This window comes from Varanus komodoensis, unplaced genomic scaffold (genome assembly GCF_004798865.1).
Source record: "Varanus komodoensis strain SLA01 unplaced genomic scaffold, ASM479886v1 scaffold135, whole genome shotgun sequence".
NCBI classification, from domain to species: Eukaryota; Metazoa; Chordata; class Lepidosauria; order Squamata; family Varanidae; genus Varanus; species Varanus komodoensis.
Window position 1 is genome coordinate 15,340 of NW_025335391.1, and position 18,093 is coordinate 33,432.

At 48.4% G+C, this 18,093-nt stretch overlaps 1 protein-coding gene across 1 annotated transcript; it reads right to left on the reverse strand.

Annotated features, from left to right (window-relative positions):
• Positions 1-213: 213 nt before the first annotated feature.
• Positions 214-7,337, reverse strand: LOC123019731 (peptidoglycan recognition protein 3-like). The gene is made up of 5 exons (XM_044422782.1): positions 7,162-7,337; positions 4,114-4,204; positions 3,226-3,436; positions 1,655-1,773; positions 214-816 (listed from the first exon to the last, which is right to left on the reverse strand). The coding sequence occupies exons 2-5, from the start codon at positions 4,160-4,162 to the stop codon at positions 635-637; spliced, it is 561 nt and encodes a 186-aa protein (XP_044278717.1). The 5' UTR covers positions 4,163-4,204; positions 7,162-7,337; the 3' UTR covers positions 214-634.
• Between the last annotated feature and the right edge of the window lie 10,756 nt (positions 7,338-18,093).

Consider the following 18,093-nt stretch of genomic DNA (forward strand, 5'->3'; position numbering starts at 1 on the left):
TCCTAACACAAGACAACACCTCCTTGGAAGGAGACACAGACCTTCCAAGTCTAGGAGAATCTGGGAGACAGACTGAACCATTCTGACCAACAATTGTCATGTTTATTGCTAGGAGAAAGACCCGTATTGTTGCACAGTGCCCCTTCCTACTCTCCCTCAAAATCCACACCGATTCCAGCCTTGAAACTAAAAGCACAGGCTTAAATTTCAAAATGCAGACCTCTTATGTTCCTTTATTTCGAGCACCATTGTTTAGATTCTTAGGTCTCTAACACCAAATCATACAGACAAATACTTTCTCCAAGTGCTGGCCCTTACATAATCAAAATAGCACCTTCCCTGCATGCAAGGCGGCATCAACAGGTGCTGGAGAACCAGAAGGTTTTGCAAAAACAAATACAAATACAAATACAAAAAAAAACAATTCCCTAGTGGGGAAAAAACACTAAGGAGGGAAAAACAAAACTCTAACAGAATGGAATATTCTTGAGCTGAGCTAGCTAGCTGAAATAATTCAACACCAGAAAAATGTCTCCTCATTCTCTCCCTTCATCCATTCCGTTCTCTCCCTTCATCCGTTCTCATTCTTTCCAGAGAGAAAGGCAAGAAAAGTCAGACTCAGAAAAAGTCCTTCTCAGTGGTGCTTATAGTTTGGCCACTTTGCAATCTCTGCACGGACAGGTTCTCCGGGGGATATGGTGCTGCTGATGTCACTGTGCGCTGTGATGAGGTAGTAAGGATCCAGGTAGCCAATCTTCACAGAGAAGTCAAGCAGGCACTTCAGGGCTTTCCATGCTGCTGGGTTTGGAGATCTCTCTAGAAGACAAAAAGGCGAGGCCAAAACACCACATGCTCTTATAAACATGTTCCTTTGGTATGCAAAATGGCCCCTGCACCCTTCTCTAGACCTGTCCTCTCCAACCTGCTGATTCCAGAAGGCTAAGGACAATGGGGACCCTTGTCATGGGGTCCTCCATGAGAAGATCTTTAAGAAGAGTTTTGTGGTGCACTGGACCTTCTGCCTGACCCAACAAAGCTCTTTTCTTACCTGCTTCCAGCATGCAAAAATACATAATTTGAGGAAATAGTGTTCAGATAAATGTTTTATAATAGGGAAATGCCTTTTAAAAGGAAGTAGATTAGGCAAGGAGAAATTAACATAAAGCACTAAGGATTTTCATGCCAAATTTCTATCCGTTTCATTCTCACCATTGAGGTGAATGGCCCTTCCGCCTGGAGAAATTCATAAAGTTTAGAATGAGACCACCTTTAGCCTCAAAAACATGAGGAACTGGAGGATTCCAAATCTAAGAGTGTCATCCTTCCTCACTCTGTTGCAAAGTTAGTGGCAACATTGGTTGTTTCATGAAATAACTCGGGCAATGGTATTCACACAGAACACCCAACACCACTTCTTTAAAGGTATCACAACCTTCCCCCTTCCCAAGGGTCTACAAACATCTGGAGCACTGGCCATGCAAGCCGGGGCTGATGAGGAAGGAAATCTGAAACATCTGGACTGGGGGTTAGGGTTGGCCAGAATCATTTGTTCCATTTGAGTAAATTCTCACTCCAAGCAGAGAGAATTATATAGCTATGCTGATGGTTACTGACCGTGGCCGCACTTTATTCTCCAAGCTGTGGATAAACTTACCTGTGAAGGAACCTATGAAAGCAATGCCAAGAGACAAGTCGTTGTAGCCATAGGTGTGGGATCCTTCACTGCGCCACCCTCGTCCTTCATACACGTTCCCATCTTCACCAATCAGGAAACTGCAAGGGGGCAGAAAGAGAGAGAGAGGTTCTTTGGAGAGCTACTTTCTTGATCCTATATAGAAATCCTTTAAGACTACATATATATGTATGTTAGTCACGAAATTGTGTCCAACCCATCACGACCCCATGGACAACCTTCCTCCAGGCCTTCCTGTCCTCCACCATCCCCCGGAGTCCACCTAAGCTCACACCAACTGCTTCAGTGACCCCATTCAGCCACCTCATCCTCTGCCGTCCCCTTCTTCTTTTGCCATCTGTTGTTCCCAGCATCAGGGTCTTCTCCAGGGAGTCCTTCCTTCTCATTTGGTGGCCAAAGTATTTGAGTTTCATCTTCAGGATCTGGCCTTCTAAAGAGCAGTCAGGGTTGATCTCCTCTAGGACTGACCGGTTTGATCGCCTTGCAGTCCAAGGGACTCACAGGACCTCCTCCAGCACCACAGTTCAAAGGCCTCAATTCTTCGGCGTAAGACTACATTTGACAGTTCTTTTAAATAGGTGGAAAGGGAAGGCAAATGGAAGAGAGGAAGTGTCCAAGTGGGAAACTTTACATACCTTTGAAGCACTTCAGAAGTAGGCCTGCATCACATGGTCTAAAACTGTAGAAATTTCAAGTTGAAGAAGCCAAGGAAGTAATTTGGGCAACCCCTCTGCTCCCTGCAGAAACCTTGCATTGACGGCATTCTTGACAGATTGCTTTCTACCCTCTGCTTCAACTTCTCCAACAATGAGGAGTCTCCTAATGCTTGAGGTGCTCACTTCCACAATAGAATTGGTCTTGCCATCAGGATATCTCTGCTGATGTTTAGCCAGAATTCTCTTCCCTGACATTTTCAGTCCAAGGCAAAACAGTCCTAGGGCATGCTAAACTCCTAGCTACAAGACACACAAACTATCTCACTCTTTTTCTGTGTGTATATCTAAAACCAGCTGGTCTTTAGTATTATGGAGACAGAAGGTAAAGTATCTGTTTCATTTTGGATTGTTAGACAGATGGAGGTTGTTCCGCTATTGAGTTCATATTAAAAGCAGTTAGGGTACAATCTTTTGGCCTCCTGATGTTGTGGCAGAGGGGGCATAGGAATATTCAGAGCCCAGCTCCAAGATCCTGCAGACTTGCAACCGAAAGTCTGAAGACAAGAGCTGGACCAGCTGCCACTGACCCTTGGAGAAGTGGAAAGGGGCTGTGATGGGGGCAGGAAGGAGGTGAGGCTGGGGATGATGGCTTATGCAGACCCCTATCAGCACCCCAGCATCCTTCCCATCCCCTCCTCAGCACATCTGCTGGATGGCATGGAAACCCAATGTAGGTTGCACATGCGGAGCGATGCCACCAGCAACAAAGATTGCCACTACGGTGTCTCCCTCCTTACACTGAATGTGCAGAGCAGCTCAACCGGAGGCTGTTGGAGTGTGCCCTAGCCACCATTTGAAGGGTCTTGGCCATCTTACTTGTAGGCAATGTCACACCATCTTTTGATTTTCAGGTGGTAGTCCTGGACCCCCCTTGTTTCCCTGCTGCATTCGACCTGCGTCTCGCATGATGTTCCAGCCGTGTGGATGATGATGACATATTCAGGCAAGAGGGTCTTCAAAGGGGCTGAGCAGTTGGCGAGGTGAGCTCCCCACTTGGATGGGGTGATGAGCTGGAAGCAGGCTGCAGCTGGGGGAAATGCAAGGAAAGAGCCATGAGGGACCTCTTGACAGCTCGGCCTCCTCAGCCCTCAAGATCTTAGTCCCACCCCAAGCAAGCAAAACCTCCAGGATACCCTCCAGACTGCAGTGATTGCTCTCCCAGGCACTCTGGCAGCTGGCACAAGAGTGCCCACAGGGTCTTTATGAACTGCCAATCTTCTTTGATCCAAACAACTCCAATGTTGAGGACACTGCCTGTGCCTTGACTCTTAAGCCCAGCCAGTTTCATCTGCACAGGAATGCACATTTTGGAGAATTCTACATTTTCAGAAGTGTACACACATGCATTTTCAAATGTGCACCATTATACAACTCTGCACATGTAAATGCAAGCTTGGGGGATTATGATGGATTTCCAATCATTAGACCTTTGTTCGCACTTAGACTCAGGGTGGTGGATAGGTCATGTTTGCAAATGTGAAGGGAATTCGCATGGGCCGCTCTCCTTCTATTACCATAATTGTGTCATTAGCATATCACTTGGCTTGATCCCACCTCCTGCGATGTCTGGAAGGTTGAAATAATATGCGAGGACTGACCCACTTAAAGCTACTCCACTTCCCCATGGATGGTCAACAGATACACTCCAGAGGAAAACCATTCCACTTGCCTCCCTCAACCTTCTGGTTGGCTTTCACAGCTTACCTTGTGACAGCACACACAAAACAAGAAGCAGAATCTCACGTCGAACCATCTTCTTGCTGTTAAGGTCTGGCCCAAACAGCCCAGAAGCAACCTAGAGGAATCCGATAATTGTAGAAGAAAACAGTTTAAGTCATTGTTTTATTTTGTTTCTTTCCTACATTCCAAGTCTGTGAGACTCCAGAATGGACATCCCCAACCTAGTACCTTCCAGGTCGGTACCCTCCAGGTTGGGGAAGTTCTTATGTTGAGGATTCCCCAGCCAGGCTGATGGAAGTTTGACTCCAACACATCGAAAAGTTTATCTTAGATCATACTGAGTCAGTATTTTGTCAAAAGTAGACCCTCTGGATCCATTTAAGGTTCAAAGTGCAGGTTTTGCCATGAACATTCATCAGGTCTGGAAAACAAATTAGCTAAGCATCACCTGTCTCCACAGGTATCTACCCAGTTATTAACACAGAAACATAGAAACAGAGGGAGTCAGAAGGGGCTTCCCGGGCCATCTGGTTTGACCCCCGGATCCAGCTGGCTCCACTCACAACATGCCCACCATGTGGACATCCAGCCTATCCTTGAACACCCACACTGATGAGGCCTCAACGACCTCTCGTGCAAGCCCAGTCCACACCCTGGGGGTCCTGACTGTCAGGAAGTGCTTCCTGGCATCCAAATTGAACCTTGGTTCCTTGAGCTTTGCTCTGTTAAGCTCTTCCTTGGAGACCCTTTGCTACCCAAGATGCCCCAGGTAGCTACTCCAGGAAAGTGGCACCCTGACCGTGGAATGCCATCTCCAGGGCTGAAGACACAAAGAAAATAGGAGTGACAGTTCTTTGAACTTGTGATGGAAAGAAGTGATGCATCTCTGTGTGAAATTCCTTCAGCAGTGATGAGAGAGTGACTGAGTACTTCCACTTTTCTCCTATGTTAAGGTCCTTTCTATGCAAATAGAAACAAACAAAATTCGCAATCTTATATAGACTCAAATCAGAACACGCTTCAAGACAGAATTTGTAAAACTTTGGCAGGTTCCAGGTTTGCCAATTTACACAATTGCTCCAAACTCTTCCTTCTGTCCCCCTCCTTCTTTCCCTAGACAAGATGCGAGAACACATACAGCACATGATGGGCATGTTGTGAGCGGAGCCGGCTGGAGCTGGGGGTCAGACTAGATGGCCCAGGAGACCCCTTCTGACTTGCTCTGTTTCTATGTTTCTAACACACAATTCACACAGATTTAGCCTGAAGACAAATTCACAGAGGAAGAAAGATCTGGTAGTGGCTTAGGTCATCGTGCACGTTCTTTATTTTGGTTCTCCTCGAGAGCAATTTCTTGGGAGGACAGAAACAAGCTAGTTTATCCTCTTCATGCCCTCTCTGTAGGCCATGTACAAGCATCTAGTTAATCAGAATGCCAGACTGAATGGACCTTTGCTCTGATCCAGTTTGGCTTACTAAATGCTCTTGAGTTAGACCTAGAATACTTTAGCTGTGCTTAGTTCCCATAAGAATTACTTGAGATAAATCTGTGAGCAGAGCGTATGAGGGGCGTTCAATGTATTCTCGGTATCAGCATGAAGAAAAAGGAATAATAAATTGAAATAATTTTTATTTTTCAATGTAATCCCCCATAACTTCAATATACTTATTACATCTAGAAATTAACTTTTCAATTCCCTGTAAAAAATACCCTTCCTCCTTGTCTAAAAAATTTGCATTAATTGCTGCCTTGAGCTCTTCATCATCGGAAAATCGCTTTCCAAGAAGATCTTTGTTTAAATTCAGGAATAGATAGTAGTCACTGGGGGCCAGGTCTGGGCGATGGGGTGGGTGGTTTATTTCTTTGAAACCACAGTCTCGCACAGCAGTCTTCAAAACATGCACCATGTGAACGGGTGTGTTGTCATGAAGAAGCAACACACCTGCAGTCAGTTTTCCCCCAGTATTTTTCTTTAATTGCTTCTCTTAAACTGCTCAGAGAGGTTGCATAAGATGCTGCGTTTATGCTTTCACCTTTTTTCATGTACTCAATCAATAAAATTCCCTTTGAGTCTCAAAACACTGTGGCCACGATTTTTCCGGCCGATGGAGTGACTTTGAATTTCTTCAGAGGGTCAGCACCTTTTTTATGCCACTGCATGGACTCCTGCTTATTTTCAGGGTCATAGTGATGAACCCAGGTTTCATCTCCACTAACAATCCAGTCAAAAATACTCGATGGATCTTCACCACAGAGCTCTAAAAACTCCCTACAGCACTCGACTCGCACTTGTTTCTGAGGCGCCATGAGCATTCGCAGTACCCATCTTGCACAGACCTTGGAAAGGTTAAGATGGTCATGAAAAATAGTAAATATGGTACCAACGGATAGGTTTGTCATCTCTGCTAACATTTTGATTTTTATTTGGGCATCTTCCAATACAAGTTTCTCATTTTTTTTCACATTTTCTTTCGTAGTGGCAGTAAGCGGCCCGCCCAAGCGAGGTTCGTCTTCAATGCTTTCTCTGCCCCTTTTAAATTCACTTGACCACTTTTAAACAGTAGATAATGAAGGTGCAGAGTCCTGGTAAACGGCCACCATCTCTTCGTGAATGATTTTTTGACTTTTCCCTTGTTTTGTAAGGAACTTAATCACAGCTCGGTGCTCGATTTTCTTCAACAGTGTCGCGTCAGTCATCATGGTCGTCTTTCACTGAGGATTACTAGGGAACTAATGATCACACTTATTTGAAATGTTGCACGTATACCCTCAGAAAGTGTCCTTAGCTAATGGAATAATTAATTACCCGCATCAATAGCAAATCAACCCAACACTGAGAATACATTGAACGCTCCTCGTAACTGACTCAGTGAAGCTCCAGTCCTTTAGACAGAGGTGGGCGATTTGTACATCTCCAGATGTTTTAACCAACAATGCCCAAGGAGGAGAGCTGGGAGTTGTAGACCAGAGCACCTGAAGGTCCACCCCACCCCCTGTTCTCTTCTCCTCGTGTCAAGTTAGCCTCCCTCTCAGCCATCGCATGCCAAACAGCAGAGATATTTGAGACTTACCTGTGACTTGTTCAAGCAGAGCCTTTCTGAAGAAAGCACTCAGTTTGCCACATATCTTCTTTTTAAAGGTGGGAAGGAGATTATGGAGAAAATCGGGATGTTGAAACAGATTGAAACAGAAATTCCCCTGGGTGAGGTTCCACTGCAGGGCCGTGTGCAGAGCTAGATGGTGAACAGGGAAGTGATGTGAAAGTTATGAAGCCCATCCGGTTTTCCCGCAAGGAGGCATCCATGACTTACCAGAGCCAAAAATAGAAGAGGTGAGCATGCTCTCTTCCTCAAGGTTTATATAAGAGACCCACTCTCAAGGAACACATCTACAAGGTCAGAACAACATGTCACCTTAAACGCAGTCTTTTGAGAAGAGTGGCATGATCCAACAGGGTTTCCACCCAGGGAAGAGAAATTAAATTAAAGCAGTGATGCACTGGAAATTAAGCAGAAGAGCTGGAAGTCCCAGATAGTCTCACTCAGGACTAGAATAATCCCCAACAAGACTCAAATGAGGTTGAATGCTAGGAATTAGAACCCACAGATTCCATGCTTCCTGTGTCATGTGCATTCCTCAGACTTGCAGGCCACATTTTAATTTTATTTTTACATAATGTTACACAAATCAGCCAAAGGAAAATGTGTTAAGTAAAAACAACTAAAACCATGCATTTCCCTATGAAATGCTAAAGCATAGAGATAAGCATTGCAACAGGCATCTACACATATTTCAGGATTTCTGCATTGTGGCAGATCAAACAGCTGCCTAGGAAGGCCTTGAAAATTAAATAATTACATATTATTATATGCAAATAAATAAACAGGTCGATGAAATCTCAGCAGTATCCAGTCTGTCAGTGAGGGGTCAATGGGTAGAAAGATGGCCCCCTTGGGAGAGTTTGCTCTGCAGCTACGACTTTCCTGACCCTTGGCCATGTTGTCTGGGGAGGATGGGAGGTGTACTCCAAAAAGTCTGGAAGGCACCAGTTTGAGGAAAGAAAAGGAAGATAGGAACAAGGAACTCCAGCCATCCCAGACTGTGACTGCAATGTCATGGTACACCATTGGTCAATAGAGAACGTTTTGCAAGAAAGGCCTGTGGCTTTGAATGTGTAGAGGGGGAAAACTTCACCCACGGCAGTCTTTGACTTCAAGTGTATTTGTATGCTTTGTTTTTTAAGAATTCCCTTTTACATGTGCCTTAATCTAAGGCAAGTGTGTGCATGGGGGTAATGACGTTTCAAGCTCAGAAATATAGGGACTTTGGCTGCAAATGGCACCCAAGTCTGTGTTTGGTCCATCCTGATTCAGCACCAAATGGAAAGGACTACCTTGTGCATCCCAACACAGCCCAAATCTGGTATGAAAAGCCACCATGCAGTTCTGCCTGCATGATCCTATTAAGCCACAAGGTGGCACCAAAACATCGCTATGGACGTGACATTTCCTCCTTTTTTGGAAGAACTCACACACAGGGAGGGAGAAGAAAACAGGGAGGGAAGGTGCCTCTTTATGCTTTGGTTTCTCTCCCAAAGCAAAGTCAAGCCGTGCTGGCCACATCTGGATCAAACCAGAAATCTTGGCACTTCCCAACTCACTCAGGAGTTCCTGGATCTCTCCCTGATTTGGCTGCCAAACAAGCTCCCCACTCAATCTAAATGATGGTTATAAACTTTTATAGTTTATATATATAAACTATATAAATATTTCCACCCTCTCTCTTTATTCACCTACTGCCTGCAGTTTTCCCAGGGGTCCCTTGTCTTTCGCTCTGTATGTCCTGTATAATTTAGCTCTGCTCGTTCTTTATACTACCACGATTATTTCAGGCAATCAAACAAGAAGCGGGCAAAGGTGACGAGAAGGCGCCATCAGGAGACTTTAGCCACAGGGCTCTGCTGAAGTGTGGACTCTCAGCAGCCGTCCAAAAACGCCATGACCCAAGAGATGGACTTGGACTCAAGCGATCTGGAATCCAGTTTCACAGGGAGATTTTGGGCCAAGCGCTCACTTTCAGTCCCACAGGGTTGTTATGAGGATAAAACAGAGAGGAAGAGGATTATGTAAGGTGCCTTGGACAGCTCACATAAGTAGAAAGTGGGGTATATATGCAATAACACTTCAGTCATTAGAATAATGCCTATCTATCTTGCACCCCCTGGTCTTCCACCTTCCCCAAAACTCAGGCACTCACTGAACGCAGCAATTCCCTACCCTGCACGGGTTTATTTCTCCGAAAGAATACTTTGTACTCCTGTCCGCCCTGGGGTTCCCCACTCCTCTTGACCCTTCCATCTTGTGCATGAGTAGGACCACTGTGGCTAATTAGAGAATGATGCTCTCAGCATGAGCATCAGACATGCAGCAAATTATATGCTGGATACTTTTCCCACAGCCATCAGGAATGCCAGCTCTGCAGAGACAGGGATGCCACTGTCAGCAGAAAGGTCCACCCAAGCGCCCACTAATTAGCTGGTAGCCTTTTCTCCTGGTTCTCAGTGCATCCAAAGGAACCATGCCTCCTTTCAAGTGGCATCTCTCAAGAACCAAAGGCAGCATGGCCAGTGGTTTGAGATAAGGTAGAACCCTGAGAAGGTCTTGGGCTGACTACCCTGCTCAGGTTTGAAAGATGTCTCTAACCTGGAGGAAGAGAAGCATATGACCAGCAGAGGGCATTGCCTTCCGGAATGAGCTGCACTTACCACAGCGGTGGTGAATGACACTACACATGACCGTCAGCTTGTTACAATAATCTGAACTGTGGCATTTCTTCTGGCCCTCTGCACACACACCAGCTTGAGAAGGGAGGACTGAATTGAATCTTGCATTGCACAAGAGTTCCTTCCATTGCCTGCATTCATGGACTGGGAGAAGGCCCAGTATTTGCTCTCTGTCTTGACACGGCCTTATGGAGGAATGTTTCCCCGTTCAGGTGAAGCCAATAAAAAGACTGATGCTCGAAAAGCTACACACCCTGGCCCCCCGGGACAGCCCTGACTCAAGGAAATCACCCAAGGGTGCCACCACTTGCCTTCGCAGAGGCATACAGGAATTGCCTCACGTGGCCGTGTCCTGTTTAATGGCTTGTGCTTGTTCTTGGGTGAAGTTTTTATTTGCCCAACATGAGAGTCTCTTTCTTAAAGGTCATGCGGTTGCGCAATCTGCCCCTGCCTGAAGGGATCTGGTGAATTTTTCCACCTTGTAAATTTCCAGACCAACTGTTCAGATCACTCCAAAGCCATGTCTCCTGGGGAGTAAAAGCAGAAGAGGAGGGCAAACCAGTGCCCTCTCTTTTGCACTTTTAGAGTGCTTTGGAAACATGCGGCCAGCTGCCAAGTTTAACACCCCTTAATGCATTGGAATGATGCTACCCTCACAGAGCTGAAACTGAATGGGACCGTGAAAATGCAGAGGGGGGGGTATTTTTGCTCAGCCCCATTAAGTTCAGCTATTGATGGACATTTGCAAATGCCCAGCAGTTGTGAATCTGAGCTCCCAGCGGATGCAAAATTGGTTTGTAACTTGTTTTTTTTTTAAATCACAAGTGAAAGAACCATTTCAGGGACAAGAAAACTCCCCTCCAACAGCTCCAAGGCTTCGCAAGCTGACCAAACCCTCCAGCAATATTTATTCATTTATTTAGGAAATTTATAGGCCATCCATCACTGTCATCTCTGAACGGTTTACAGAATATTCTAAATCCTAAACAAAATAAATTAGCTATACCATGAACTGAGCATAAAATGGACATATTTAAAATAAATTAGGTAAATACATATGCAGTTAAAATTGATTGACATTAAAATATTGATCAAATAAAAAGGTCTTGACCTGGTGCCAAAAAGCATATAATGACGGCACCAGGCGGACCTCTCTAGGGAGCACATCCCATAGTTGGGATGAGATGAAAATGCCTACCATATTATGAAAGGGTGAGATGAAAATGCCTGCCACAACCCTGGTGGGAGATGAATGAGTAGCTGCTAGGAGCAGAAGCTTCTCAGTCATGGGACCTCACCTTGCGGAACACCTGACTGAGCATCAGACGCCCATCAGACTCCTGATACGGGTTCCGTGCGCCTCGGCAATTGACAGAAGCACAATTCTTTGGAGGGGGAACTTTGGGAGCAGGGAACACCAGGTCACTTCCTGCCACAGTGACAGAGTGTGGGACATGGAAAAAGAGGCTGAGGCCACGATTGCTCCAGCTTCGAAGGGCTGAATGATCAGGCCGTCCTAACCGATTGCGCGAGGTTTGTTTCCCCAGGCTTTCTGCCTCCCAGCGAGAAGGGGCAAGGGCGAGGCGAGAATCCTTCCCAGGCAGTCCCAGAAATGCTGCAGGGCCACATCTGCCACCTCAAAATTGTTTCACACACACCCACATCATGCAGAGGAGGCAGGGGACTGTTGTGTCCATGGGGGACCCTAATCCATTGCAGCTTTTCTTCTGAGCCTCATAGACACCATCCATGGTGATGGGCCTGTTTTGGAATATTGAGCTTAAAATGAACCCTGCAGTGGATGATGCCACCCGCTGGCCTTGGGGTCACCAGCCTTCTCTGACCTTCCAGGACTTGCAGAAGTCAAACAGTGCTTCAGTGGGGACTAGTTGAAGCAAGATTCGCAAGCCAGATGTTTTCCATGGAGAAGGAAGACGGCGCTGCAGGGCTATGGGTCAAATACAGACCCCCTAGAGCTCCAGGGTGGCCCTTCAAGGATTACCTATTATATTTGCATCTTGCCTAACCTTCCACCTGCCCTCCACTTTATCCTTACAGCAACCGTGAGGGAGATTACGCCGAGTGCCGGCCAAGTCCCATCCCAAAGAGATGGCTGAATAGGGACTAGAAACCAGTTCATCCAAGTCCAGTGCTCCCACCACTAGACCACACTGGCATTTCCTTGGACTTTGAAGTCCAAAACTGCAGGCTAAACTCACAGAATATGGAGGCTGCCACACTGGTGATGGGCTAGTCCAGGGAGTTACAATTGTTGTCGTTGTTTCATTATTGTTTATTAGACTTATATCCTAACCCCAAGTGTATCCTAACCCTTGTGAATTTAGGCTGAGAGCCAGAGACTGGCCCTCAGTTCCCAGTTCATAATGGGCTGAAGCCAGGCTGTGCTTGTGGCGTTGACCTCCAAGATTCAGCCCACAAAATTCTGCTGTATGGAGCATTTTGTGTGAGTTAAGTGCAGCTCATTAAGCCTGGACTCGACCCAAGAACATGAGGCAAATCTTTCTTCATGTGCAGCTGAAACTCCCACTTTTTAAAAAATTCTGATCCACTTGTTCAGGATACATCTTTGCAAATCCACAGTCATTTGCACCCAGGCTTTTCTTCAAAGCATTGCGCAAGGTCTTGAGCTCAAGAATCGGGGGGTAGGAGTCACATCCTGTGTTCTTTTCATAGCAGTCATAGAGGGAGTCGCCTCCTGCATCTCAGATTCCCACCTGTCCCTCCTGGGGGGCAGCCCATTGTGTGACTCGCCCAGGGTGCTTCGGCTGTTGGGTGGGCCGTCAGGGTAAAGACTGTGTTCCTCATCGTCATCCTCCATTTTGGGAGGTGGAGGAAAATAACTCTCCTTCCCCTGCCTAAACAGACCTTTCCCCCAGCCCCACAGCCACCCAGCCCAGGCCTCCCATGGAAGGAGTCTGACCAAACACCATCCTTGCAATTTCAGAGGGGCACTTTATTTTGACAAGCTGGCCTGAAAATAAGAAAGGTCAAAAGCTTGTTTGCTGCTCTGAGGAGGCCGCTGGGCTTGGTTCTTGGGCCTCAGTGGTGGGGATGGTCATCATCTCATTCCTTCTGGCTATTCACACGAGTTAAATTGAACTTCACTGTGATTGCCAGCATGAATTCGTCGAAGTTGACCAGCTTATCCTCGTCCAGATTCACAAATATTTCTTCAGTAGCTTGAGGGTCCTTCTGCTCATGTGGTTGGAAACAAGAACATTCACATAAAAGGGGGGTTCTATGTAATAGCATTAAAGTCCCACAATACTTCCAAAATGTAGAGACCACTTTTCTCCGATCTTGATCAGCCAGCAGGCACACTGGGAATGTTTTGACACTATTGTGGGCGCTTTCACAAAAGAGTTGCCATGCTAGATGTGGATGGTCAGCAGATGCCCATTACCCACAAGGCCCTGTGAGGAGGCTGCGTGGAAAGCAGCTTGCCCACAAGGCCAAGGGGCAACTGTGTTCCCAATCGAAAAATTACACTTTCTAAGCCCTCCCCCATTTTCCACTCCAGCACGAATGGAAAGCAAACTAAACCTCAAAGAATAAAGGGGAATTGATGGTGCTCCCCATTCTTTTAAGGAAGACTCTAATATGCATATATACATGGAAAAGGGAGCCTCGTGCGTACCATGTGACATGTCTAGGAAGACAGAATTTCCTGAATGGTTGTAAGCCAGGGTATACCCAGAGGTGTCCCCCTAGTTCCCTGCAAATGTCCAGGTATCCTTCATATGACACCAGGGTCCCTGATGGAGGACAAATGCACGGCTGTTTCCATGCCACTGCTGGTCTCAGGGAGGGGCTCTGAGATCAGGGTGGAGCCCAGCACAGGATGGATGCAGCTGGCAGGCAACGCCTGATTCCCTTCCAAGGGTTCTTCATCCTACCCCCTCCCAGATCTCCCATTTCTGAACTGGGACACTCATCCCTCTGCGCTGTAAAAACAGCTTTATCATACCAGCAAACCTTTGGATCACAAGGGAGAAGAGTAGGACAGCCACTCCCTTTCCCTTGGACCATGAATCCATTCGCAGTTTGATGGTTTTTTTCCATTTTCCCCTATTGTAAAAGGCTTCACGTCAACAATCCACTCCCACAGCTTAGTTCCTGGCAAGAGGTTCTTTAGGGTAACACAGGCTGGTGTTTTGGACCCAGAAAATGCTGGGTTGCGAAGGCTGAGAACTTCTGGAGAACTTCTCCCTTGGGCATACTCAGAAGGACACCCCCTCAATTCAGCCATTTCGTTCCCCTCCCACCCGCTCCACTCACTCTCTGGAGCAGGAATGGGTGGAGAGCACCTTCTGAGGGAAGACAGCTCTGCCCCATGCCTTGCCTCACCTTCACACATGTCGGAAGCTCCTTCTCCATCAACTGACGCAGCCCCAATTTTGTCAGGGAGTAAGAATTGCCCGACGGGACAGAATACTGCTGGAAAGTGTTGACGATCATTTCGAAGCACTTTTCTAATTCTGTTTGAGCCATCTTGAATCAATTCCTGACCTAGAAGAAAGTAAATGGCAAACAGTTCAGTTGCAGAGGGGAGGCTGATGGAGAATTCTCCCTTGCTAAGACGGGAGAATCCGGCGGCTCCAGGGCTCCCTCTCCATCTGGACAAGCAGCACGGGGCTTGCAGGCACCCTGCGGGAGCTCTCAGTCCCCCGGCGAGCATGAGCTAGGAGGCCTGGGGCAGGAGCTTGTCTGGGGCGGCTCTTCCCTCCAGCGGACCCTCAGCAACAGAGCTCTCCTGCCCCACATCCCACATCCGAGCAGTGCTGCACTGCGGCTCCGGCACCTTCCCTGGTCTGCTTCCCGTGTCCTGCTGGCTGCACCACCTTCCAGCGCAGCTTCTCCTGCTGGCGACCGCACAGTCCAGCTCCAGCACCTCACCTGATGCTGGTTGACCCTGGAGCCCGCCCTGCCTTCCTGTCTCCTGCCCTGCCGTGACCTGCCCTGCCCGGCCTTGCGTCACACCCTTGCCCACCAGGGCCCCGTCTCTGTCCTACCTCCCCAGGAATGGCCAGTTCAGTCCAAGAGTCGAGGCCGTAGGGATCCTGTGAGCCCGAATTTTCCAGGCAAGTGGGGATCACCAAAAGAAATGTAGACTCCAATGAGTTTCAATGAAGTCACAGAATACAGAAAGTGGTGCTGCTTGTTCACCACTTGTTCACAAGAAAGAGAAGCTATCATGGAACCAATTTATACACAGCTGTAATTCAGCACAGCCAATTACTGAATCAGTGAGTGCTTTCATGGAAGACTCCCTTTCCTGTTTGGACTTGCTGGAGATGTGCTGCCCCAAGGGGTGAATTCCCTCTCCTCCAGCTCCTCCTCTGGTGTAGGCAGTCATCTGCAGCCAAAGCCCGGTGTCTGACTGGGGACGGGGTCCGCCGCTCCGGCTTTCTCTGTCTGAGGATCCCTCCTCGAGGCAGGGCAGGTCACCTGGTCTCACTCCCTTACCTTGCTTGCCACACCTTCACTGCCCCGCAATCCCACCCTGTCTGGAGGTACCAGCTCCTTGCTGTGTAGCCTGACCACTTCTAGACCTTTGGCCTGTCACAGATGCATCTCGGTCTTGCTCCAGTCCATACTCCGGCCTCTGACTTTACTGCTGGACTTCGGACTGTGGTCGGACGCTCTCTTGCCTCAAGCTCTGCTGCTCCATCCCCAGACGGCGACAGTCCCTCCCCTCAACTCCAGAGTTAAGCAGCTGGGTGTTTGGTCAGACTTCTTCAGTGGGAGGCCTGGGCTGCGTGGCTGTGGGGATGGGGGAAAGGTTCGTGTAGGCAGGGGAGGGAGAATTATTTTCCTCCACCTCCCAAAATGGAGGATGAGGATGAGGAGGATGTCTTTGAACTGGTGGCCCACCCAATAGCCAAAGCAGCCTGGGTGGGTCACACAATGGGCTGCCCCCCAGGAGGGACAGGTGGGAATCCGAGATGCAGGAGGCGACTCTGCCCATGACTGCGATGAAAAGGACACTGGACGCCACTTTCATCCCCTAAGCGGTGCTGCACAGAGACAAGTGCAATGCTGGGAAGAGGAGGCTGGGCTTAAATGACTGGATTCACATCCTGCTTAGCTTGCAAGAAAAAGCAGGGTCAGGTGAGGTCTGATCAGTTGGTGCTATTCCTCCCTCAGGACTAAGCAGTGACTCAGGCGGAAAATGTCATCCTCTGGCGCATCATTGGCTTCGTTGGCTTCTCCATCGTTGGCTTCTCCATCTGCCTGGGCCTGTTCAGAATTAGGCCAAACTTGTAAAGGGGTTGTTGTGATCCAGCAGAAGGTCTTGGAGGAGAGAGATTTGTGATGCAGGCCTGCTGGGAAAAGCAGCAGCAGCAGCAGCTAAAGAGGGAGCAGCGGCTACTGGCATCATTGCCCCAGGCACACGTGGAGGAAAGACTCATTCGACATGGTGCCCTCCCCCTGCCCCAGACAGGCCGAGGCAGTGGGCGGAGCTGCCCAATGGGGCAGAAGCCCTGGATCTTGTACCTCGGCCCATACCTCTGCAAACCCGGTTGCCCCATGGATATGTTGCCCGTAGGCACTCGCTCAGGGGGAGGTGCCAACAGACCTCCGTGGCATCCAGCTTCCTGCTTTTCCTGACAGTCTGCCCACAAGGGCTTCCCTCAGGGTGCTCTCCTGATATCTCCTGTGCAGGCACCTTTATTTCCACACAGAGGTGCCTTTAGCAGATGCAACCACAGACAGAATTTGCAGCAGCTGTCAATTACCGTATGACATTCAGGACTGTCGGAAAGGGCACTGGAAGTAATATGCGCCTTACACCACCCTGCATCCAGATGTTTTCAATGGCGGGTCCCCCCGCCTGGCCCTTTGTCCCTGTGAGTTGGAGCCGTCTTGACTTCTCCTCCAAGAAGATCTGGGGAAAGCTGCATTAGGGTATCGTTCGAAGATCAGAGCAAGAGTCTGGGGAGCGCATGCAGGTCAGTGGGAGAGTGTCGATTGCATGCAGATGGTGCCAGGTTCACTCCACAGCTCCTCTAGAGACAACTGGAGCATTCAGCCCTGAACAGCCCTTGTTGGCACTCCAGGGACTGAGGCTCCAGGTGGGTCCTAAAACTGGAAAGGTCAAACCTGGCTTTGTGGTGTGGCTTTGCCAATGAGGAGGCTTCCAGAAGGGACAGACTACAACTCACCCTAACTTCCACACATCTGTGGATGTTAGGAATTGCAGTCTAGCACCTCTGGAGGCTCCAGAAATCATGGGACTCAACCTCCTGACTGAAGAACAGCCCTCAGAGTTCTTTAATTTGGGATCCTTGAGGTAGTTTAACTGTATGCCATGTCTGTGTGCCAATGAGTCTCCAAGCCCATGTGAGACATCCTAGGAGGGCTGGAGCAATCCGGGAATTCTCGCCACTCTGGCTGACCTTTGGGATGGAAACTGAACTGAACCTGGAGCCTTCTGTCTCATTTGAAAAGGAAGAAGGAAGCCACGGCAATACTGGCAGCTGCATTCAAGCAGCTGGGAATGACTCGAGGAAAGAAATTCTGGGCCTGCCACATGAGGGACAGTATGGTTGATCTCCAGTGCTTCTCCAACGTGGCTCATGCATCCAACAGGTCTGCTGAAAGTTGGACTCAGACTGGATGACCCTTGGCCACTGTCCTTGGTCGACTTAGCCACGGTCGCTTGCCCTCTCTCAGGACCTTTGGAACCAGCCTTCTGATGCCAGGGGTCCCCCAGTGGCTTGGATTACATTCCCCACCATCACAGACCATGGGCCGTGCAGGCGGCAGCTGGTGGGAGCTGCAATCCCACTAGGCAGGGGATCCTGGTTCAGGGAAGTCTGTTTGCAGAATGTCCTCAGGCAACATCAACTCAGAGAATGGCAATGCTTAACTCTGGAGTTGAGGGGAGGGACTGTCGCCATCTGGGGATGGAGCAGCAGAGCTTGAGGCAAGACAGCGTCCGACCACAGTCCGAGGTCCAGCAGTAAAGTCAGAGGCCGGAGTATGGACTGGAGCAAGACCGAGATGCATCTGTGACAGGCCAAAGGTCTAGAAGTGGTCAGGCTACACAGCAAGGAGCTGGTACCTCCAGACAGGGTGGGATTGCGGGGCAGTGAAGGTGTGGCAAGCCAGGTAAGGGGGTGAGACCAGGTGACCTGCCCTGCCTTGAGGAGGGAACTTTTTTTGTTGTTGTTGTTTAATATATTTCTGCACAGCC

Bases quoted from the DNA above. Each gene is read 5' to 3' on its own strand.
- LOC123019731 (XM_044422782.1), bottom strand. From the start codon at position 4,162: ATGGTTCGACGTGAGATTCTGCTTCTTGTTTTGTGTGTGCTGTCACAA. The intron at 3,437-4,113 runs GTAAGCTGTGAA...CATTTCCCCCAG, and splicing joins TTTGTGTGTGCTGTCACAAG to CTGCAGCCTGCTTCCAGCTC. The intron at 1,774-3,225 runs GTAAGATGGCCA...GCCCCCTTGCAG, and splicing joins TGGTGTGACATTGCCTACAA to TTTCCTGATTGGTGAAGATG.